Source organism: Orcinus orca, chromosome 5 (assembly GCF_937001465.1).
Source record: "Orcinus orca chromosome 5, mOrcOrc1.1, whole genome shotgun sequence".
Taxonomy (NCBI): domain Eukaryota; kingdom Metazoa; phylum Chordata; class Mammalia; order Artiodactyla; family Delphinidae; genus Orcinus; species Orcinus orca.
Window position 1 is genome coordinate 93,320,064 of NC_064563.1, and position 25,259 is coordinate 93,345,322.

Consider the following 25,259-nt stretch of genomic DNA (forward strand, 5'->3'; position numbering starts at 1 on the left):
TAGTTTCTGCTCTGAGTCATGCTACAAATGCAATCAGACCCAACAAATTGCAAAGCTTTGTAGAATGCAATGCTCATGTATAAAATTCTGATAAGAAGTGATGGGGAGCATGGTACAGCCTAGCATGATTCAATGACATCATCAGCATCATGAAAAGGTGGAAGGTTAGTCAACGTGTTGAAGGAGAGGGTACTATCCCTTATAAACATTGTACTGAGCTTTCAGCAGCATTCAACCTATTGAAAATAAGCTGGTGATAGCACTCAGTTTTGTGAAGTTATTTGAGATTCTCAAAGAGTTACTACCTGAGAACAAAATTTTACCATAGCACCTGGTAAAGGGGTCAGTTTTAAACTGATTTGACTGCAAATGGGTTTGTTATAGTTTGTACTCTAAGAGAGAGTATTAACATGTCATTATTATCATGTCATGTCATTATTATCAGGTCAAACCTCTTAGAGGTACCATTTCCCTCCTAGGACTGAGGGAATAGCCCATTACACTCATGGTTTTGTTTTACATTTAGGCAGAGAATGACACAGCAACTATATCCCAAGATTGAATGAAAGTTTCTGTAGTCTGTCCTATGGGCAGAAAGTAGCTGTTGAGTGAGGCACAAGAAGTCAGATTCAGGCTCAGTTGGTAGAACGCAGAAACTATTTTTGAATTACTATGTAGAATATTGTTTTGCCTTGGAAGCTGGAGCTTTTGTTTTTTTTCTCCATTTGTGAGGAAAACAAAGCCCTGTTGTAGGCGAATAGAAGGTATAGTCTTTCTTTAACCTTTTCCCTCCACTTAAGTACACTATATTCCCTCTTGCCATCATAACTATTGACTTTTCAATGCTGTTGTCAGCACATGGGGGCATGTACCCCCTCCCTTCATATATTAATAGCAGGAGCTGGATTCATTTGGTGATATTAGCTAAAATGTTGGAGAAAAGTATTCTGCTTTTGTATTCATTTTCAGTGTGACTTCTACAGATTTTAAAACTTGCTACAGCTTAAGATGCGTTCGGTTTAATGTGGTTTGGTGACGTTTAAGGACTTGCCTAATAGACTTCTCTTTTACTAGATGTAGGTGGTTCAGGGTCTTTGAAAGATTGGGCTGATCCTTCCTGGTTTGGGGAGGAGGGGAGAGCTCCCCACTGTCCAGGCTCATTGTCATCTTGAGATCTAGGCTACCCCTATTGTGCGGGGTTCCTCCGCCTCCCTCTTTCCCATTTATTTGTTAATCTGGACACCCACTATAGAGCAGTATGAAGACAGACAATGGGGAATTTACAGATTTATCCTTCAGGTGTTCCTTCACTCACCTATTTACTGGGCACTTCCTATGATCTAGGCACTTTTCAGAATCCATCTATTTTGAACACATTCCATATACATTGTTCCAAGTACTAGAGTTATAAAGATATGTCAAACATTGTTTCTTGTGTGGGAGAAGATCATTTCAGGGAAAGTCTCCCAGTGAGGCCAACTGGATTTTTTCGTGAGGACAAATACAGTTGAGGGAGGAAGAAAATTCCAGGAAAGGAAAGAGGATGGGTATAGATCAAGGTGCTCAAATGGACACAATACATTAGTCAGCTGTCATTTGAGGCTATCACAATAACATCTGGGAATATTGTACCTAAGCAATCCTCTATGTTATTGATGTTCAATAATTTCAGTGATTTCTACTGGTTGTCACCATAAACAAATTGGAGTAATTTAAAGACGTGTCATCAATACAAATGTATACAGTCTAGCAGTTTAAGTAAAAATACCAATCTGTTTTATGATATGGTGTCAGAATCACACAACTTCTTGATTAAGCTTTGAGATAATGCATGCCAAGGCATTTTCCTCATTATACACTGAATAATTGATAGTTGATGATATGTGACATTTATTGAGCGTCAGCAATGTGCTAGCTAGTTTACGGAGCACAGAACTATCAAGGGACCTTGCCCAATTGGCTCACTATCAAAACACAGTCTGTCATTTGCTACGTCTTCCATGCTCCACTAAACTAAAAGCAAAGAAAGCATTTCTTGAGAATCACTGCAGTAGTGAATGGGGCTAGATTTTTCTCTGCAGGTGGCTCTGTGAGCATTAGTATTAGTTTCATAGGGAAGCAATCTGTTCCCATGGTTCTGGTAATCTCAGAAGATAAACTTGATAATCTAGTGTAGATCTGAAGTAAAGGCTGTTCTATCATTTTATGATGCTTTTTTTTCTCTGCTGCAACCTGTAATTGAGCCCTTACCAGTGTGACTTACTCAGGATCAAAATGTAAGGGCATGTGTTTCGGTCTAGCGTATTGAAACAACAGCTGGATTTTCCAGGGAAAGGAATAGCTTTAAAGGATTTAAAGTATTGCTTGAAATGCCTTGTTCCTTGAGGAAAAGATGGGGGAGTTAAGATATAGGAGGTTATGGATGAGGGCATTTGAAAGTGAAACGCCATGGGTGGGGAGGCAGATTGGGGAGCATAAACAGAAAATCTTGAGTCCTGGGTTGGAAGGGGCAAGAGGTTAAAAGGAGAACATTTGTTGGCACAGTGGCTGCATAAGAATGGTAGAAATTGCTTCCCATTAATTGTTGTTGGGTGGCGGGTATTAGTTTGTAATATGCTAGAGCATATTACAGCTAGGGCATGTAATATGGCAGCTAGAGCTGCCATAGCAAATACCACAGAATGGGTGGCATAAGCAAAGGAAATTTATTTCTCACTGTTCTGGAGGCTGTAAATCCAAGATCAAGGTGTCGACAGACTTGCTTTCCTCTGAGACCCTTCGTTTCAGCTTTTCTTTAGCCTCCCTCTTGCTGCCTCTTCACATGGCTTTCCCTCTGTGCACGCACACATCCCTGGTGTCCTTGTCCTAGTCTCCTCTTCTTACAAGGACAGCAATCAGACTGAATTAGAGCACACCCTAACATTCTCACTTTAACTTAATTACCTCTTCAAAGGCCCTATCTCCAAATACAGTCACATTCTTAGATACTGGGGGCTAGGTATTCAACATATGAATACATAAAGTTTGGGGGGGATATAGTTCACTCCATAACAAGTTAGCAAAGAGAAAAACCTTCAAACTTGGGTAGTTTTGCTTTTCCCAACTCTTGTTTGTCCATAAGGAATAGGAGTATTTGGAAAGTTAACCAAAAATAGTGGATGGAGGAAGAGTCCCCCTGAGACTCTGTCAGCTGATGATGTTTTCCATGGTGAAATTGTTTTTCTGTCTTCAGTAAAAGAGAGGTTTGAGAAAGAGAAGAAATGCTCTCTCACAAGCCTCTCTTTCTGTCTTTGCTGATTCAGATTCCATCCTAGGAATTTAAAAATTGTTGAATTATTTATATCTCTGGGTCAACATGTTGAGGCTAATGTAAAATTTTAGTTCCTGTTCCCATTGAGGTTGACCACCAGGTTGATGGATACATTTCTTTTCCATGGAAGCAAACTGTATTGGGACAGGTATAAATGGGCAAGAGTGAATTAGGGAGCTTGGAAAGAGGCCTTTGTACCATGGCAGCACTGGTTTCATTTTTAACAGGCTATTCAGATAGAATTCATAAATTTCTCATGAGCCCTAAAACCAGATTATATGGTTTATTCCTGGTCATATAATAGGCATTAAATGCATTATTATAGTCATTTTTTGTTATCCACTGTAATATAGTTCTCAAGCAATCCTGAGAATATTATCCTTTGGAACTAGAAAATCAAATTTAGTGCAGGTTCCAAGGCTCCTGGAATTGTGATTATCCCCATACAGAGGGTTACTATAAGGAATAGAGATTTAACTTTTAATAGAGATATAATGGCTTTCAATGTCCCAGTCCCCTTTAGGTCAGAGAGATGTCATATTCTCTACTGTCACCATCAGACTTTCTGCTCAGGATTAATCCTTTAGTTCCTCTAGATGAGAATTATGATGCCACAAAGAAGAGAACTTTAGGTGGGGATAAGAATGGAGGGGTAATCCTGAAAAGGAGGATGAGAAAAAGGAAGAGACTACAAACACAGAAAGAATAAGCATTAGGACTCAGTCTAAGATAATTAAACAAAGGTATTTTATGGTCTGATTGAGATACGGTTATAAAGACAAGACCATGACAGAGTTTGGGGTATGTTTGTGCTCTAGGGGAAAGTGAAAGACAGAAGAGGGGGTGGGTAAATGATCAACTATATACTATTTTATCATACACATAGCTGCCTTGAAGAAACTTTTGAATACCTAAGTTATAAAATAATGTGAGGCAATATTTAATAAATCCAGCCAAGTCTAATGAGCCCAGTCCCTCAAACTCCTCAGCCTATGATGGCAAGCTTCTTTGTGGGGGAAGATCCTGCCAGTGGAAAGTTGATAATAATAATTACTTATCACCTCCGGTATTATGGGGATTTTTATCTATAAGAGTTAGGTACAAGAAAAAAGGAAATACCACTTTTGGAGTGGTGATATCCACTGCAAATATGACTTTTCAGTGGTGAGAGACTACCTAGGGATGGGGGCCCCTTAAATGATAGGGTGATTAGCTTTGGCAGGAAGTGATGTTCTGAATAGAGACAACCCAATTGACCAATTCGGTGGTTAGTGATCAGAGGGTAGAGAGTGCTTTTCCTAGGAATGGGGAGGAACAAGTGAGAAAGTTAAAGAGAAAGAAATAGCGCCCCCAAAGAAAGAGTGGTGGAGAGAAGCATGTTACAGAAACTGATACAAAGTCAGGAAGCCACTGTGAAAAGGATTCAGGCTCTAAACCAATGACTCACTTCCCACCCCCAACCTCCCTGTGCCACACTCAAACTGAATGATTTGGGGTGAAAAGGTGTGGAATTTGGAAACTCGAGAGATGTTATGAACTCTCAATCCCCACGTGCATACTTCATATCAAAGTCTGTTGGCATTTTTTGTTGATTAGATGTTTTCCAATAGCATTATGTGTTATCAGTCACCACACCCAGGAAGACGCTCCATCATTAACCATATCACTGGGATAAGGTGTAAGAGCAAGTTGCCTCTTCTGGACGGCGCTCCAGTCCCCATCCAAGGTAGGGATATCGAGAAAATACCTCTGAGCCAGAAGAGCAGGATGGCATCAGTGTTTGAACTGGGAACCTTGAAACTAGTTACTTCCACATTCAGCCCACATTCAGTAATTCCTCTTTGCCACACCATATGATTTCACCCAGCAGTATCTGTGAAATGAAAGGCTTCACACCTTGTTGAGGAAATATCAGGCTACAAATAACAAGATGGTAGAGTGTTAGGCTGATGATAGATGAGCCCTTATATCACATCACAGGCTCATTTCTTCTTTTACATGTTGGATTTTTTGCATTACTTTTTTGTTCTATTTATGGTAGAACAAAGATAATTGAAGTTCAACAGTAAAATAAAACCAAAAACTATTCTAAAACGGCTGTGCAGTTTTGATTGTAGACAAAATTTGTCCCTGCTCTAAAAACTTGTTTTTCATTACAACATTCTTTGAGCATACCTCAAATAACAGAAGTTTGGTGATTTGATATGGGAGGGATATGATAATAGTAAAAATAGTCAGCAAATTTTATATTAAAAACAAAAGTTTATTTAAGTTTCTGAAATATACCAGGCATTTCCTGGATGTTATTGTGGTATGTTCTTGGGCGGGGGTGGGGGGGGAGACAATACAATTATGGGTAAGAAAGGTCCCCAGACTGAAAATTGTCCATTGGAGAACATACAGGACAATTTGTTTCATTTCAAAGGTCTGCAATTTGAGTTAGATAAGAAATTTTAAGAGGTGGTTCTTTTTGCCACAGCAGGAAAAATGTGCTTACCTCTCCCTTTGAATTGTCAGTGATTCATTACACGTCTGTAACTGCTGTTCTCAAAGGTCAGGGTACGAGTCTTACTTACATGTGTGAGGTTTTTTCCACCTTTGAACTTTAAAAAAGACTCATTACAGAGTGCCCCAAAGATCAATGTGTGTTGTTTTATCACTTTGCATTCTAATAATGCACTAAGTTTGGCTATTTGCAATGATTTTTTTCTTTCTTTTTAATTTTTATTGGTGCATAGTTGATTTACAATGTTGTGTTTCAGGTGTACAGCAAAGTGAATCAGTTATACATATACATATATCCACTCTTTTTTAGATTCTTTTTCCATATAGGCCATTACAGAGTATTGAGTAGAGTTCCCTGTGCTATAAAGTAGGTCCTTATTAGTTATCTATTTCATATACAGTAGTGTGCATATATTAATCTCAATCTCTCATTTATCCCTCCCCTCTCCCTTACCCCCTGGTAACCATAAGTTTTTTTTCTATATCTGTAACTCTATTTCTGTTTTATAGATAAAAGGGTTTTGTTGAAAGAAGATGGAACAAGTTTGAGAGGGATCTGGACACATTATTTCCCCTTCATTTTTAAATGGACAAATCCCAGGAAATACAATTATAAAAAACACTGTCTTGACTTCTCAGGGTGAGGCTATTGTATAATTCTAGGCAGCCTATTGAGTTGATATACAGCCTCAATTCACAAATTAGACATCCGTATGTAAACGGGGGTTCAGGAGGGAAAATTTATTTGCAGATTTTTTTTGATCAGTCTTGACAAATATTAACTCATAGCCACAAAATTCGCATTTCCCCATACATTCACCTGAGTGTGTCTCTTTTCTTCCTGGTATCTTTAACCAGCTTCTCCCATTCCCACGAACTTCTCAGCCTCTGACTTCAGAGGCACACAAGGCTCAATAACTTCACTAATATTTTCCATAACACAAAATTACATTTTGTTGAAAAATGACAACCTGTTGTTAGCTAACTCCATTGAAGACGGGAAAACCACATATTTATTTAAAGTGTAAGACAATACTCTACTTGGATGTGCTGTTTGTTTCATGCGAAATCCTAATGTGACAAAAATGAACTCATTCTCTTCTACCTTTCAAACTGATAATTTGGGGTGCCTTACCCAATACTGTCAATGGCAAGACCATCTCCCCAGGACTTCAAGCTTAAAACCATGGAGTAACTTTTGCCCTTTCTTTCTTTCCTGCTTCCCTCAGACCCCTGAAGGACTAAGTTAAGCCAACCAAACTTGTATTTTCTCCTTGCGTTTACTAGTATCTTGTGGTCCCATTGAGGAATGCCCACTCCCAGGTTTTCCTAATATCGACCTTTCTTATTCATCTCTTTCTCTCCATGGGCACCGCTCCAGTCCTCATTTCCGCGGTTTCTTCTCCACTTTATTGCAAGTCTTCCAGAGATGACCTTTATGGCTACCTAAACTATCAGGGCATCCAGTTCATCTCTTTCCCACATAGTATCAAATTCTCCCCAACTCAGGAGGCTATTTCTCACTTTCTACTACAACACTCTGCTAACTAGCCTTCCTGCTTCCGGGCTTGAACTCCTCCAGCCTAGTACTCACGTGCAGCCAGAGCAATCCTTACAAAGCCCAAATTCATTCATAGCCCTCCATTGCTGGAGGCCTGACTCTGGTTTCCAGCCCCCGCAAGATCCACTCCAAATTCTTCAGTACAGCATTCAGGGTCCACCATGACCTGACTCCCACTTCCTTCCCAGTCCTCTTGAAGCTTGCACCCCCCTCCTCTCCTGCCCCACTTTGTGCCCCTCACTCCAGACACAGTGAGCTGCCCATTGAATGTCTGTGTAGCTTCACATTTTTCCTTTTTTCAACTGAGCACTCTACCGAAAATGCCAGTCCTGATTCTGTTCACCCAACAAGTATAAGATCATCTTTCAAGGCACTGGTCAAGTGCCATCGCTTCTTTGAAATCTCTCCTAACCCACCTCCCTCCTTGGAACCCAAACTTCTCTCACAGGACCTGTAACACCTTCATGCACGAATGGAGGCTTTAAAAGTCCATCAGTGTGGTGGAAACTGTGCATCATTTCCCTTAGTCTCCAAGCACCTTCTCTCTAATCCCTCCAGTTAGAGAGACTGAAACACTAGAAACTATACTTAGATTTTGTCTTGTTTTGCTGCTACTAGGCAGGACGTGGGATGTGATTGCGCAGAGGCGGTGGCCAGCCTCAGCATTCCTGTACATGGAAACCGCCCTCACGTGTAGCTGGAGGCAGTTGCGACAGTGGCATCAGGAGACTGCTGCCCTCTGTTCTGAAGCTTCATGGTGTGAGGCTGAATTCAGCTGTCCTGTGGTGGGCCCCTGACTCGAGCCCTACCATCTCTTCCATGGATTTTGTCAATATCCATTTCCCTGCATCATATTACTTGGTGTTTCTGTTTCCTACATTGAAACCTGATACACTCTGCCTCTATTAAACTGTAACCAGAAACGTGATATTTGTATTTTTATATTCTTGGAACCTACCATGGAGCTGGCTCTCACCAAATGAATGACTGATTCACTGCATGAGCCAATAATGGCTCAAAATTATACATCACTCTAAACATAAATTTCACCCCGACACTCCAACTTCTCTTTAATGCTCTCCTCCCTTATCTGGCCAACACTGTCTCTTCCTGTGCTTTAGTCTAACAACTCTAGTTATGATATTCTGTATACACACACATGTCTTGCCTCTTCCTCTCTCTCTTTGTTCTAATGGCTCCTGCAAGTGTCTTCCTCTCTACTGACATTTACCACTTCTGTCAAGAAAAGACTTATAAATCACAGTTCATAACAAATAATCTTCTGCTGATGCCCAGTGATGGAAAGAAAGTATGCTTCTGGTGCTTTCTGGCATTATGCTTTGTCTTTATTTCTATTGGTTAAGAACAGTTTTGGCTACAACTAAAAGAAAATCCAATTATAATTACTTAAACCAATAAAGTTTTGTTTCATAATGAAAACTCTGGAGGTGAGTGACTTCTGGCTTTGGTTTAGTAATTCAAGAATGTTTGGGACTGCTTCCTGCAATTCTCTTGACTTTCCCTCATGGATGCAAAAGACACCTCAATATCCTGTAATTGCACCTGTATTTAAAGCAGAAACAAGAAAGAAGGGAGGTAGAACCAGCCACGACTGTGCCTTTTATCTAGTGGTTTTCTAGAAACCACTCAACACATTTCTGCTTTTATCTTATTCAAGAGTACTAAGTCAGATGGCCACCTTTGCTGCAGGGGAGTCTAGAAAAGTAAGTCTTCAGCTTTGATAGTAGAAAGAGGAGAGTTGGGAAAATGGCTGGTAGGTTAGCCAACCCAGAGTGAATACCATATTTTCTAACTCATTTAATACCATCACTATTCTTTGAGCAAGTTTTGGACCTCATATTTTCCACCGTCTCCAGGGATGCTTATCACAGTGCTGAATATTTGGGAATATAAAGATGGTCAATTATATGGGTAACAGAATTTCTATAATGAAAACCCCACCATTGTCTAACCTGGAGTGGATTGGAAGAGATGAAAACACACTGACTAGGTTCACACAAAAGCAAGAAAATGAGCCATAATGGTGTGAGGTGCTTTCAGAGACATTTCATTATTATCGATTGAGGGTTATTGGCCTCTTTCAACATTATCACCTTAATAGCATTTGTTTTCTGTGTTTATTATCTTAGGACGATGTCACTTCTTATAGTTCTTAGGAGATGGCACACCGTTGTGCATGGTTGGAAGGTACAAGTGTCCGTTTTTTATGTTTATAAACTTTGTTTTGTGTTTAAACATGTTTGTGTAGAGTAATGAAATGTTGGTTCATACAAAGTTAAAGGAAAGGGGGAAAGTGGAGTTTGAAAAATTTGAGCCGCCATTTGTGACTAGTACATGAATGTTGCAAAGCTGAAATGTTTGGTTAGGAAGAGCTGAAGAGTCTCATATCCCAAATTGACTGTTCTCAACATCAGGATCAACCATAAGATAAGCAGATGATGTTCTCGTTTTAGATTTCTCCTCCCTGTTATTCCCCTAGTATTTTTATCATGAAGCAATGTTAAAATGAATACTGAGGCAGGGCTGAGGGGGGTGGCTGAGACAGGCAATCCCAAAAGTATACGTTAAAGAGGAAACGAATTGCCTTTATGACAGCAGAGTGGCAAAGCAGAGTTGAAATGGGGAAAAAGGCTTTTGGTGGGTTGTGCACAATGACCTCAGGGCTCTTTTTCAGCACCATCTAATAGATCCCCCCTGCGTGTCTGTCATCCAGGCCAACCGGAAATGTCTAGTGCTTTGGGACTGCCCACTTACTGTAGGAGGGCTCTGCTCAGATTATTAGACGGAGTGCTTCTGTGATAATCACACCCTTCCCTCTGGTAGAAATTAGGTATTACAGCCCATTACTAATTATAGGCTAGTGGCTCTGGTGCCCTCCCAAAAGTAAATTTCTTTGAGGTAGCAGCTGGAAATTGAGGGTAATAAAATAAATCCAGAGGAGGCTTGTCAAGCTTTTCTGACCCATAAAATGAAAATAAAATATCATACTTTCATTGAAGTTCTATGAAAGGAAAGATTGGAAAGATAGCTCACGTTGCTTAGTAAAGAGAATTTTGCTATCAAAACACCATCATAGCCACTGTTAAAACAAAAATGCAATCAGGAAAATTATTTGAAATGTTTGTGCTTACTACCGGTTTTCAAATTAGAGCACCATGTGCGCTTGGGTTGCCATTCAGATTCTCTCTTCCTCTACTGAGTCTCACAAATGTAGTAACAGATAAACTTCTTTCTTTGGAAGTAGAATGAGTACCCCAAAACTGACATTGTTTTTCTTTTTTTTTGTGAGCCTCATTGCTTGTGTAATGCCTGGAAATCACAAACACATCTAGTCCAACTTCTTTATTCCATAGATGCTTGTTTCTGATTTTAAAACTCTCATATAAAACATCTGCTGAGTACTATTGAACTACCTTATTTGCAAGTCATAGTGCCTTAGAATGAATGAGTTTGAACACTTAGAGGTCAACTAGGCCTACTAATTTGTCATCCCAGCCAGCACCTTTCCATAACACATCCTTGACAAATCTTGTTTCAGCTCAGGTTTTGGTGACTCAGTGCTTTGTATCCCCTTTTGGACAGCTGGCATACACAGCCCTTCCTTATATTTATCCCCAATCCCCCTCTTTCCACTTTCCACTTGCCCAATTCTGTCTTTTGGAACAATACAGAATGTCTATTCTTTGAATCGCGCCAGCACATCAAACAATTGAATGGCAGCTGACAGGAGAAAAAGGTTCTCACGGAACACAAACCTTCACATTCTGTTCTGATTGCCTTTAGTTCATCCTTCCTTTCTCTCTCTGGCTGACCGCTTTTCTTCTTTCTTTCCTTCAACTGGAGAAAACACAACCCAAGGGACACGGGTAAGTGCTGGGGTGAGAACACAAAGGGCCTTGACCTCTGCTGTGTAACAACCGCAAAAGGGAAACTATCCATTTTCCTTCCCTACCGTCCCCAGCTCCCTTACCGACCTCGCCTCCCAGATTCTTCCCATTCTGTGTGTTTGTGTATGTGTGTGTGCGATCATTTCTGATCGAATTCTAGCCCCAGCCCTGGGCTCCATTTTCCAGTTGGGGAATGATAGAAAAGAGTGTTTAGTAAGGTTACGTAAACCTCAATTCGGGAAGAGGAGCCTAGCCCAGATGCCTTATCACCAGGTGCATCCAAGATCAGGACCAGACTTAACTTGCCAGACACTCGGGCCCACAGCGCAGGGTGAGCTTCGCGCTCCGGCCACCAGGGAGAGCGCGTGCTCGCCGAGCCAGGTGTCTGCGCAAGGGCGTGGGCGTGGGCGTGGGCGTGGACGTGGACGTGGGCGTGGAGATGGGCGAAAGGCTGCTGGGTCTGTCGTCTGGGTGCCCGAGGGCCGCGCGGGTCGCGTTCCAGGCCATGGACGACAAGTATACCGCTCTGCGGCGGGCCCAGCTGAATCTGGACTTCATCCACGCCAACTCGTGAGTACCCTGGCGTAGCCGGAACGGGAGAGCCTGTCCACACAATGGAGACGTTTGTCCATCTCCTCATTCTACCATCCTGGCCTATCTCTAATGATTTCTCTCCCTAACACACTGACATTTTAAAGATTAAAGTTGCCCTCCAAAGAGTAATTTGTATTTATCGATTCCAGCCGCTGTTGCATCCTGAGTCTTTCTGAAAATGTAACCTCTATGAGGATAGGAATCTCACATTTTAGTTATTACTAGGGCACTGTTTCTTCTGTCAGGCCAGTAGCCCCTTTGGCTACTCTTTAGGTGTTATATTGAATATTCAGGTTGCAGAGGCAGGTGACAGAGGTTTTCTTGTCCATCTGTTATTTCCAACAGAGCAAAGCATAGCAGTGAGTGCTGTGTAATTCACAGTGGTATGTTGAGTTTTTGGAACCTTTTAGTAATTTGTATTTACTGAAAGTACCGATTGATAGAAAGGATGCAGCAGATTTGAAACCACAGAAATGGAAATGTAAAGAAGCCTGGCCTTGCTGCTTGGGGAAAACAGTGTAATTTTTACAGACAACAGAATAAAACAAACAGGCAATATTCAGCAGATACTTAGTTTTATCTTGTTATCATGGAGAATGATTTCAAGCTGGAAAGGATGGTACAAGTAGTTAAAAGTTAACAGGTAGAAGACAAATGAAGAAATAGCAATTTTGAGCAAGTTGAAAAATTATAAGCTGAGTGCTGGAAAGACTGTGAATTTTATCTTAGAAAAGTTCCTCAGCCTCAGTTTTGCATAGTTTCTATAGCTATTGCTCCCCAACCTCCCCCCCCACCATACTACCCCATTATCAGTTGGTGGTCTGGTAACTTAACAACAAAAGTGACAGCAGCGTGAAGCCACAGCAACAAAATCAGATACAAATTGGCATAGTCTCAGCTCCCAGAGATAAAATTCTTATCTGAGACTGGCCTCAGTAAAAACAGAAGTGATTTTTTATTCCTCCTTTGCTTCACCCCCACATCCAATCCATCAATCATCAAGTCCTCTTCATGCCACCTCTGTGTCTCAAATTCATCCATTTCTCCTCATCTCTACTGCCATCTCCCCTCTGGATTTCTCATAGCCTCTAAACTAGGTTCTCTGCTTCCCCTTCTTGCTCCCCTATGATCCGTTTTCCTAAAAGCTGCCAGAGTGAGCTTTTAAAAACTTAAACCAGATGTGTCACTCTTCTTTTTTTTTCTTTTTAATATTATTTATTTATTTATTTTTATTTTTGACTGCGTTGGGTCTTCGTTGCTGCGCGCGGGCTTTCTCTAGTTGCGGTGAGCTGGGGCTACTCTTCGTTGTGGTGTGCAGGCTTCTCATTGCGGTGGCTTCTCTTGTTGCGGAGCACGGGCTCTAGGCGCACGGGCTTCAGTAGTTGTGGCATGTGGGCTCAGTAGTTGTGGCTCACGGACCTAGTTGCTCCGCGGCATGTGGGATCTTCCCGGACCAGGGCTCGAACCCGTGTCCCCTGCGTTGGCAGGCGGATTCTTAACCACTGAGTCACCAGGGAAGCCCCAAGGTGTGTCACTTTTCTTAAGACATGACAGTGGTTTCCAGTTGCATGGGGACCAAGTATGAGCTCCTAACCATGGAGTAGGAAGCACTGCACGACCTGGCCATCCCATGTCTTGCTGTGATCTCCCCGTTTTACCATAGCCAGAGCAGACTGGCCTGCTTGGCTCTTTTCTGCTTCAAGGTCTTTGCACCTCCTGCTCTTGCTGGAGCATTTTCACTCCAGTTCTGCAAGGGACTGAGCTCTCATCTTTCAGGGTTCAGCTTATGTCTTCTGTGAAGAAAGGCTTTCCCTTCCTCACCAGTTACTCTTCCCCATACCTCTTTCTTAGTAGCATTGAATCATAATCTGTGTTTTCATCTTTATATGTTTGTTTACTTGTGTATTTTTCATATCCCCCACTAACTTGAGCCCGCAAAGTGTAAAGAACATGTCTGCGCACATTGGCACGTAGCAGGCAGTCAGTAAAAATCTCAAGTGAAACGGTACAGAAGCTTATATGGCATTTTTGGTGGGGGGATCAGAATGATTGCAGTTACTTTCCTGAAGGATTGTTTAGAAAGGCTTGTGGTTTGAAGTGCTGCTTTTGTAAAGCATGTCACCGACACTTTTCTTTTGCTCTGTTCTAGATTTTTAAGTACTAACTTTCTTTTGAGTGAAGGACACATTTTTGCAATAATTGCATTTAGTAGGTTTATGCTTTTTTTCACGAATGGTGAATATTTATTAAAATGCAACTATTTTATAAGAGCAGCTAAGCTCAGAAATCAGAGACATCTGATGTCTGCCATTAAAGGAGTTAGTTCTACTGTAGGGTATAATTAAGAGTTGAATGGTGTACTAAGCAATTAGGATAGTGGTTCACAAACTTGTCTCTTCATTGGAAGCATAGTAGGTTTATTCTGATGACGAATTTGAAAGCTGACTGGAGTCAAGAGACCCCTCATCAGCATGTGTTTATAGTTTAAAATTCCAAAAATAGATATATGTATATATTTTTTTAAAATAAATTTTTAGCTAACATACCATCCTGTGGCCTGAGGTATTTGGAGTCACTGAGACATTGCAGATTATCCTTCCTCCTGTACAAATGAGCAGATGTTTTTTGATAAGTGGGTCTCTCTTGCTTCTGCTACCTGTTTACTAAATATAAAAAGAAAATTGCCTACTGAATCTTACTTTAATGCTGCGATAAGGTTGCTGATTGAAATATCCACAACAACAAATGAAAAGCAAGTGTGGGACCCTGAAGGTGGCTTGATAACACCCCAGAGGAACATTCAGCCTTCAAAGTATAAATAAGGATGGCTATCTAGTGTGTTCTATTGCCCAGGACTTGGCAAGAGGGATGCAGGGGAGAGTGACCACTGGTAATCTGTGAGATTATTTAAGGATCAGGGTTGTCCAAGGTGAAAAGATTGCACAGAAAAGTGTAGATTAGTGGTGCAAACAGGGTCCCCTGCCAGTGCCTGTGTCTGCAGATGGAGTCTTAAGGTCTTTCAGTGAGCCTGGATTTTGATCAAGGTTTTTCAGAAGTAATTTGGCCTTAAATAATACAGCTTTAATGAAACATTCTCTAAGAAAACTTGAGTAAATGCTTATCAAGCAATTTTAAAATGTCAAAATTTGCTTTAAGTACAGTCAGGTCCTTGAAGTCTTTGTTTCATTAGGAGTAGACAGGATATTTTGGCAATAGTGTTCTTAGCCCTGGCTTTGTCATGTACTTCAGAATCTTGACCATGCTGAGAAAGTAGTTTCTAGAATAACTCCGTAATTGATTATCTGCCTAGAACTGGAGAACATTGTCTGAACGTGTCTTGAACCTTTTACATTGATTACAGAGTTGGTTTAACTTTGGTTTTCCCTCTATTTCTTCATCAGCACCACTCACAGTTTCCTTTTTGGAGCACTGGCTGAATTGCTGGACAATGCAAGGTAAGGATTACGTGTAAACAAAGGTTATTCAAAGGGACAAAGGCATTTTATAACATTAATAAAGTCTAGTCATATTAAGAGATGAAAATACGTTGTCATTTCCCCACTTGGAATGCTTTGTGACTTGATTTCCTATAAAATCAAGGTATTATAGGAAAAAGAACAGATGAAAGGAGGAATTGTTCATCTTTATTCAGTTTGTATTTATGATCATACTTGAAGTGCAGGTAAATTGGACATCTGTTGGTTTTTTTTTTTACATCTTTATTGGAGTATAATTGCTTTACAGTGGTGTGTTACTTTCTGCTTTATAACAAAGTGAATCAGTTATACATATACATATGTTCCCATATCTCTTCCCTCTTGTGTCTCCCTCTCTCCCACCCTCCCTATCACACTCCTCCAGGCAGTGACAAAGCACCGAGCTGATATCCCTGTGCTATGCGGCTGCTTCCCACTAGCTATCTACCTTACGTTTGGTAGTGTATATATGTCCATGCTACTCTCTCACTTTGTCCCAGCTTACCCTTCCCCCTCCGCATATCCTCAAGTCCATTCTCTGGTAGGTCTGTGTCTTTATTCCCGTCTTGCCCCTAGGTTCTTCATGACCTTTTTTTTTTTTTCTTAGATTCCATATATATGTGTTAGCATACGGTATTTGTTTTTCTCTTTCTGACTTACTACACTCTGTATGACAGGCTCTAGGTCCATCCATCTCACTACAAATAACTCAGTTTCGTTTCTTTTTATGGCTGAGTAATATTCCATTGTATATATGTGCCACGTCTCCTTTATCCATTCATCTGGACATCTGTTTTTGTGTTATAACCATGTAATAGCAGATAATCATTTGGATTTTATTTGAATTATGTATCAATGTATACTATGTATTGAGAATTTAGGTTTGGATTTGGGCATTTACTGAAGTCTGCATCAAAGTGAATTGCATAGTTAAGGAGAAAAGAGCTAAGTGTTGTTGATACCCTGCTGTGTATCAGATCCTGTTCTAAGCTCTTCATGTAGAGGTATTAACTCATTATTCTTGACTACAACACTTTGACCTGGGAATCATTATTTGAATTCCCCAGATGTAGAAATTGATGCACAGAGAGGTTAGATGACCTATTCAAGGAGATACAGTTAATATTTGGTAGAGCTAGAATTCAAATTCAGGCTGTCTGGCTACAGAACTCCCTTGCCCCATTTTACTGTCTCTGACAAAGGTATTGATGTTTAAGGAAATCTCTTTAACAATTTAAGACCTGCTCAATAGTGTGTTTGTGAAGGAGTCAGTTTTTCAGCTCACTGAATATGGCATTTGATTTTTTTATATTTGTATTTGCCTGTAACAGAAGATTTTGTCACCTTTTCTGCAGAAAGCAAAGTCCACCCAGGGAGTAGTATGCGGTTGTTAGATAAGGGATCTCAGTGGGGAGATCTAAATTCCCTGCCACTGATTGATGACTGTATTACAGCATTTTGCATTTTCCTCTCGCTTCTGGCCTTTGAAGGGAGGTGACTGAGTGTGACCACAGGGTGTAGTCATTTAACCAGCCATCTAGAACTTCCTGCACAGCCATGCTCAATGCTAAGTAAAAAGTCCCTAGCTCCTCTTTATATGAAACTCTGCAGGACTAATGGAATCACCGTCATCACAAAAAGGGAGGGGAGAGGAGAAAAAGAAATTTGCTTGGTCAGAAGAGCTGTGAATGCAACTTAGGTGGAGCTAACAGAGATGGGGCTACTACACATGAATGTTCATGGTTAGTCTCTGCAGGAATTCAGGGTTTCTACTGTTTGCTTCTGCCCAAAGCTTTGAAGCAAGGCTCCTCCTGTATCCATTAGTCCTCTGTCCTACTCAGTGTCCATTTCCAGCAACTTGACATCTGTAACTGTGAAAGAACACATCTGTCTCTTTTGCCTACTGTCTTTTCTCCTATAAAGTTGTTTCACTCATTTCAACAAAGGAGGGCAAGTAAAATCAGAATGTAGAAGAAATAGAACAGTGGGAACGGTTTATGGAGTAGAGAGGGTGATTAGCAAAGAAAGATTGACTGCAGACTCAGGGGAGTGAGGGAAATGTGATCAATCAAGCAATTCTTCAAGCAGCATTTGTAAACAGGCAGCCCCCGAACAAGTCCAGCCTGTCTCATGTTTCTTTGACTCATACTGAAAGTTTGCACAATATTTATAAAAAAGAAAAGAAGGAATTGTTTGTAAAGTTTGAGAAACATGAGGTGCCACATAAAAGAATCTGGATCCCATGCTTTTTTAATGTTTTTTTAAAGATTAGACGTACCAACCTTGAGGCTGCCTTCCTCAACGGGATCAGGTGTGTAGCAGGTGCACTCTTGGGACCAGCCTGTGTTTTCAGCTTTGCCATTCCCAGTGTTCCCCATGGCCAGCCTGAACTCTTCAGCTCCTCTGTCTTCAGGGCACACTGAAGTTTGTCACCGCTGCTTAGATGCTAGTAATTGACAGCAAATGAAGCTATTTAACAGACTTACGTGAGATGCTTGCTTGGTCTTACAGAGGTCTTCATAAAGTCCCTGTGTTACTCTAAGACGTTATTTTATATCATTGTATTCAAGATTTTGATGATTTCCTGGAGTTGTCAAAATCAGAACTGGAAGGTATTAAAAGAATGTTGTGGAAAGAGGAGGAAAAAAGTGACAGGATAGGAAGGAATTGTTAGGGGACTCTTCCTGATACAACACATTTCAGAGAGAAAGTACCTGGGCTCAAGTACAAAGCTTATTATGAAATGTCTTAATATGCCGTAAAGGTAAATGACTGTTCTTTGTCTCATCCCATGGAATTTTTCTATGAAGAAACTGTTTCTATGAAAAAAACGGTTCAGTACAGTGGCATTTATTGAGCAATTATTGTATACATGGTACTTTGTATAACGTGTAATTATACAATGGAGATAATGATACCTATGTGTCACGGGTCTGTGGTAAGGATTAGAAGGGAAAGTTTAATATTTATTTGTCACATGGATAATGACCAAGAAATGACAGTGGTAACCCCAGAATTTCTTTAGAGGAGGCACTTAGAAGCAGCAGTTGGCTAGAGGAAGGAGCTAAGCGGCCAACTTTGTAGAACAGGTACATTGTACCTACTCCAATTTATCTGGGGTAGTTTTGGGTCAGGACTGATGGAAATTTTGGGAGACACTCAGATTTTCCCACCAGAGTCCCACTGGTTGTTATTATTCTGAGCTTCCTTCTAGACTCTTCCTTCCCTCAACATACCCACTTCCTCGTCAGCTAAGCCCTCATTGCCCTTCTCCTTTCTCTCACAGCCTTCATGTGGAAACCAGGATCTTCCGGCTCTTTCTCCTTTCCTTTTAAAGTTTCTACTTTAAAAAGTAATTTAAGAAAATACATAAATAATATCTGTGAATTGTAGAAAACTAAGAAAATAAGAAAAAAAGAAAAGGCACCAGTAACCTCATCATTTGTGTGTGGGGGTGTCCAGCATACTTCTCTGTGCAAGACCAAATATTAAATATTTTCACCTTTGTAGACCATGTGTTCTCTGTTGAAACTACCCAACTCTACTATTGTAGTGTGAAGGCAGACAGACTATAAGCAATAGGTATATGACAATATGTAAATAAACGGTCATGGTTGTGTTCCCATAACTTTATTCACAAAAACAGTTGGTGGGCCCATAGACCATAGATGGTCAACCTCTGACCTAGAGAAAATCACTGTTAACATTTGATTTCTTTCAGAAATCAATACAGATATGCACATGAATATCATATATGTTCTTTAAAAATGTGATTATATGGTACACAGTACTTAGTAATTTTCTTTTTCTTTTTGTACTAAAATATATCATGAAAGTCTTCATATGACTTCTGGATTATTCTCCAACCATTTTTTTTAATGTTCATATCCATTTTCTTGAGCTTCTTGTGTAACTACCACTAAATTCCATCTCTTCTTTTAAATTTCTGACTTTTAGGCTTTGTAATATTCTCAAATTACGAGTGATCATAGGTCTTAGTCTACAAATGCAGGGTGAAACATTTTAGTGTTTTTAAAGCAATTTAAGCAGATTTCTCCATTGTTTGCTATCTGACAGTAGATCATATGTCACATGAGCAATTCAGATTAATGTAATTTTTAAAAATACAATTTCATACTGAAGCAGTATTTTTATATTGTTTTCAGAGATGCAGGGGCTGCAAGACTTGATGTGTTTTCAGGTGAGCAGATTTTCTTTCTCCTTTTTTCTTCTAATGGAAAAGCCTGTACTTATTTTGATTTTCTTTTATTTCATGAAAATCAAACCACATTCTATAGATTTTTAATGTAATCTAAGTGCTTTGTGAGTTCAGTGACCCCGTGGGGAGCCAGGTTGAGAACAATATACTCTTTGAGTGAAATTGTTCACTTGTTAGAGGACTCATTTACAAAATTAGATCTTCCAGGGTTTTGTGAAAGCATCAGTGATTTGGAGCAGTCAGTTTGTCTGCCACGAGAAAACAGTTTCATTTTAAAATGCATATTAACTTAATGGTTATTCATAATTAAGTATACATCATTCCCAACATATCACAGTTTTAAAGTGTGTAAGTGAACGTGTAGTATGAATGTTTGAAGGCTATGAAATTCAAACCAAGCATGTTTTCTTTACTGACTTCATTTCCAGTCACCAAGTATTTTTTGCACTTAGTAGTTCATTTCACTGAATATGATGCAGAGGAAGTTAGGTTTTGTGATCCAGTCCTGTAGTTAACACTACCTGGAGAAACGCCTACTGTGTTAAAACTGATCCCCAACCCAGATTCTATCAGCTTTCCTGTAAATATTGGCTGTTGGTCACAGGCCAGAGAATGTGGTCAATGATATAAAGTCTTATCGTTATTTAAAAAGCAACTCAGTTCAATTCAGTTTTCTAAATGTTTTAAGATTTTGTGCTAGGTGGGTTCTTCTGGTTCACGAGGAAGAGAGACATGGACATCTTGAGAGATTTGAAGAAACATAATAAATGACACTCTTCTTCCCTTTCTACTCCCAGGTTCTGAGAAGTTTGAGACATCAAATAAGAGAGTCAATCTTCATTGCTGATAAATGCTAGGTTGGAGTGTGGAGCTTAGTGTGGGAGAGCATCAGGCACTCGCCCACCTAGTGGAGTCATGCTCTCTGCAGGCAGCTTGCTCTCAGAGGGAACAGGAGAGACCTGAGCAGAACCTTCTTAAGTTACTTTTCCCCAAATTACTAGTCAGATGAGTGAGCTCACTGCTTCAGGGAAAAAATGGTCAAGGTACAGAGAAGGGCCCCTTTACTACTACTGATTGAACTCCATTCTGCATAGAAGGAAATGCCGGTAGTGGAGAAAGGGTGGTCTTTCCATATATATATCCAATTATATAAGAGTGAAAGAGAATAAGCATCTCTTGCCTAGGAGAGACTCAAAGCATGGTGGGAACACAGAGAAAGAACACCCCATATTAAAGAGCCAGGGCTTGAAATATGGATGTGATTTTTGTCAGGTAGTGTAGGAAGAAAAGAATAGTCCTGTCTGAGGAATTATTGTGAAAAAAAGAATGGAGGTAGACTAGTTCAGAGACTCACTCATTTATTCAATAACAGTTGACTGGGTATCTATTATGAATGAGCCAAGCAGTTTTTCTAGGTGCTGGGGATAGAGCAATGAGTAAAGTGTTTGATTAAGCCTGTGTTCTCATGGAACATGCATTCTAATGAGGAAAGATAGACAATAAAGAAGTGAACAAATAAATAATATACCAGGTCACGATAAGTGCTAAAAAGAAACAAAACAAAACAAAACATAGTGGGTTAAGAGAACAGAGAGGAATGGGAAAGATGTACTATTTTTCACGTGGTGCTCATGGAAAGTTGCTCTAAATAGGTGATATACCAGCAAAGACCTAAATGACATTAGGCAGTGAGCCATGTATATATTTGGAGAAAAAGCATCCAGGAGACAATGATGGGGCTTGGTTGACTAGAGCTAAGTGTTAGAGCCAAATGGATGAGCACCTTGAATACCATACTAAGATTTTTTGTTTGTTTCTTTTTCTGTAGCCAGTGAACCATTAAAGAGTTTTGAGCAATGTCAGTTGCAAATTATTCAATAGAAATGTGCTCTTTTCTTTTTTTTTTTTTTTTTTTTTTGTGCTCTTTTCTTTTTAAAGAAAGATACTCTAGCAAGAGCATACAGGATGGTTTGTAGATGGTCTGTAGAAGTGTGAAAGAACGATAGCAGGGAAGTGGGGCTATGCATGATCTACACAAGATTTTATGAGGATTTGAACAAAGGCAGTGGTCCGAGCAGTGGAGGAAGGAGAAAAGATTCGAGCTGAATTTCATTCAGCGCACACATATTATTGAAGGGTCGAAGGGTTGAGAAGAATTATCTGGAATCACAGAAAGTACAACAACTGTGATCAGAATTCACACACTATGTTCTTTTGGGTTTGTGCAAGACATCAGGGCATGGCAGTATTCACTTCACCCCACTGTCTTTAGCACTTGGCATTGTCACAAAAAATAAAAAAGAATCTTTGCAGTTTGATTTGAAAGGGGCACTTCTTTCTTTATTTAGGTAATATGTGTTATTGCAGCAAACCACAATATGGCTATCAACTTTTTATTGCAGCAAACCACAATATGGCTATCAACCTAGCAAACTGATTTTTCTTCAAAAAATAAAAAAATAAATAAACTAGGGCCAGGGCTTATGCACCGATAGAATTGGTATGGGGGTACATAATTAATCTAAGCATTGGACTAGTTTTTAAATTATTTACTGAGGCATGTGAATTACTTTCCAGTCTTAAGTTTTCTTCAAGTAACTTGAGGGCTATAAAATTCAAACTGAATATGTTTAGCCATGGATGTTTTATCTTTCTGTGTGTATTATTCTAGTAAACATGGATATGCATTCAGTACATTTTTTTAGTGCTTATCAAGTGGCAGGCACTGGACCAAGTGCTGAGTACACACAGTGCCTGCTTTTAAGGAATTGGCATCCTAGTAAAGGGATCTGTGGAAAATATTGTGTGCAACTTCACTTTTATGGGTAGAAGGCCATTGAACTTTCATCATATCTCTGAGGCAACTGAGTCCCCAAACGTGGAAGAACCACTAGTCTGAAAGAGAAATAGATGCATGAACAGGTATTTGAATATACTTTGAAAAGTGGGAAACACAGATTAGAAAGAAAACATTCATTATGGGCACCTGATGATGTGGAAGGATTAGGAAGGCTTCCTAGAAGAAATCATGTATGAACTAGAGACCTAAAGGGAAAATAGGCCTTAACCTGGAGAATCAAGGATGGAAAGGACGAAGGAGAAGAATGTATAGTCGCTTGAATCTGGAGAGAACATAGGACACCCTGATGGTGTTGAAGAAATGTTTGAGATGTTCAGGATTAGTCCCAGGTGATTATTTGTGTGGAAGTGGAAGAGTGCAGTATGGGCAGGGGAGGGGATGACAAGAGATGAGCTTGGAGGGGTTCTTCAGAGAAACAGAACCAATAGTAGATAAATAGATATCTCTCCCTGCCCCTTTCTCTCTCTCTCTCTCTCTCTCTCTCTCTCTCTCTTTCTCTCTTTCTCTCTCTCTCTCTCTCTCTCTCTCTCTCTGTCAGTCTCTCTCATTCTATCTATGGATATACATATAGTAGAGAGGGAGGAAGAGAAAGAAGGGGATTATTTTAAGAAGCTGGCTCCCATAATTGTGCGGGCTGGCAGGTGTGGAATCTGTAGGGCAGCTGGCAGGTTGGAAATCCAGGTCAGAGTTGATGTTGCAGTCTTGAGTTCTAAATCTTCAGGCAGGCCAGCAGCCTGGAAACTCAAGCAGGGTTTCTGTGTTGCAGTCTTGAGGCAGAAAATTGCTGTTTCTTTGGGAAACCTCAGTCTTTGCCTTTACAGCCTGCAACTGATTGGATGAGGCTGACCCACATTATAGAGGGTATCTGCTTTACTTACAGTTAGCTGATTATAAATGTTAATTGTATGTACAAGTACTTTCATAACAACATCGAGTTGACCAAACAATTGGACACCACAGCTTAGCCAAGTTGACACATAAAATTCACCACCACAGAGAGGTTGGAGGGTCAGGTGATGAAAGGCAAGCTAGATTTGCTAACTGGTTGGGTTGCACCCTGTGGGCAGTGGGAAGGCATGCAAGGGTTATAAGCAGGAGAGGAGTGAACTGCATGACTGGCTACAGACTCTCGGCGTGCTCTGATTTGTGGGAGCAAGAAATGGGGGAGCTGCTACTGGAATCCAGAAGAGAGGGGTGGTTTCCTGAACTAAGGCAGTGTCATGAGGATGGAGAAAGTGGTCAGATTTGAGAGATGTGAGGAGGTGGAATGGAGAAGACATGTCTACATGGGGCGAGGAGGTGGAGAACTTGATCTTGAGGCTTTGACTTGGGCAGCTGAAGCCTAATGGCAGAGAGATGCCATTTATTGAGCAGGACACACCGGAAGGAGGAGGCAGTCTGCTTGGGGAGAAGGTGCTGTGGTTTGTTTCGAACATGCATGCTTAATGGTTAGTAGAAATTGATCTGAAATACATAGTTTTAAGGAATTGAAACAAACAAGTTGGCGCCAAGCCTCTGAGTGGGTACTTGGGGAACGTTAAATTTTGAGGCTGTGATTGTCTGCAGGCCTTCATGGGAAGTTATAGAAAAATTAAGCATTCTATTAAGACTCTTGGGAATTTTGAGCCTTTCCCACCTATTCACCAAAGAAATGCCCGCTTTCTTACGTGAGAACTATATACCAAGAGCTGCAAAATCAACTGTTGCAACTTAACAGGCTGAGGCTTGTGTTAGGTGGTTCCCAGTTCTGATAAACCTTAGGATAATAGGGAGGAGTTTTTATTGCTGAACTGCATCCAAGACCAATTAATTTAGAATATATCCCGGTGATTCAAATGTGCAGCCAAGGTTGAGAACTATCGCATTGTGCAAAGAACTCAACAAGAGCTGAACAGTGGAGAAGTGTCAGCCTTAGTCAGGGGACGGCTGAACAGAGCAAATACCTAAAGCGGGGAGGAATATTCTGACACAGAAGTTGAGGTAAGCAGACCAGAGGACCAGGTAGGGAGAAGAACTGGGGAAATGAGATGGTAGGGAAGATTCAAAGGGTTTGTAAACAGGAGGTGAATTAGAGAGAGGAGGGGGGATTACAAGTGGACATGTGAGCATAAAATTATGAACCCAGAAAACTTGGGTATGATTTTTAGATATGTATTTATAGATTATTTTGAACATTTAAAAAATGTAGATTAGAGGTGACCATTGAACCCAGAGTTGACTTAACTGATGTGCCAGAAATGAATCTGTAAGGATGGAGTTAGTAAATCCATGGCTGCCTGGGGATGGGGTCGGGGGTGACAGGGCATGGGAGGGGCAGAAGGCAGAGACTACAAGGGGCACCAGGAAACACCTGGGGTGATGGTCATGTTCACTATCCTGATTGTGGTGATGGTTCCACAGGTATTTACATATGTCAAAATGTGTCACATTGTACACTTTAAAGGTGTAGCTCTTTTGTGTGTAAGCTATTTCTCAATAAAGTTGTTATGTTAACAAAAAAAAGAGAGAGGTGTGCTAGAATTCACGTATCCACATGTTGAAATTACTTCAAGAGCCAGATTACAAACTGTGCATTACTGTCATTACTTTTAGTTACACCTTCAAAATTTTTTAAACAAGAGATTATATTATGTAATTTAATATCTCTTAATCATCAAAATTGACTCCAAATAACTTAGCTATTTTCAAAAATCAAATACATTTTTCAAGAGGCAGATATTTGCTGCCACTGAGAAGCATGCACGAATGGCTCTTATGGGAATTAGCTACTTGGAAGAGAGCCTGATGAATTTAATAAGAATGACCGGGATTGACTTTAGAATTAGT

The 25,259-nt window shown here is 40.3% G+C and overlaps 1 protein-coding gene across 2 annotated transcripts in view; it reads left to right on the plus strand.

Annotated features, from left to right (window-relative positions):
- MORC1 (MORC family CW-type zinc finger 1) overlaps nucleotides 1–25,259 on the plus strand; it is a 352,246-nt gene that overhangs the window by 160,642 nt on the left and 166,345 nt on the right. The window contains exons 7-9 of one of the 2 annotated variants that reach the window (XM_033432194.2): nucleotides 9,527–11,854; nucleotides 15,280–15,333; nucleotides 19,521–19,555. In XM_033432194.2, the coding sequence (XP_033288085.1) occupies nucleotides 11,724–11,854; nucleotides 15,280–15,333; nucleotides 19,521–19,555 (220 nt within the window). In that variant the 5' untranslated portion in view covers nucleotides 9,527–11,723. Of the gene's footprint in view, nucleotides 1–9,526; nucleotides 11,855–15,279; nucleotides 15,334–19,520; nucleotides 19,556–24,295; nucleotides 24,414–25,259 lie in introns of those variants that run through there. The other variant, XM_033432196.2, reaches the window with a different exon arrangement.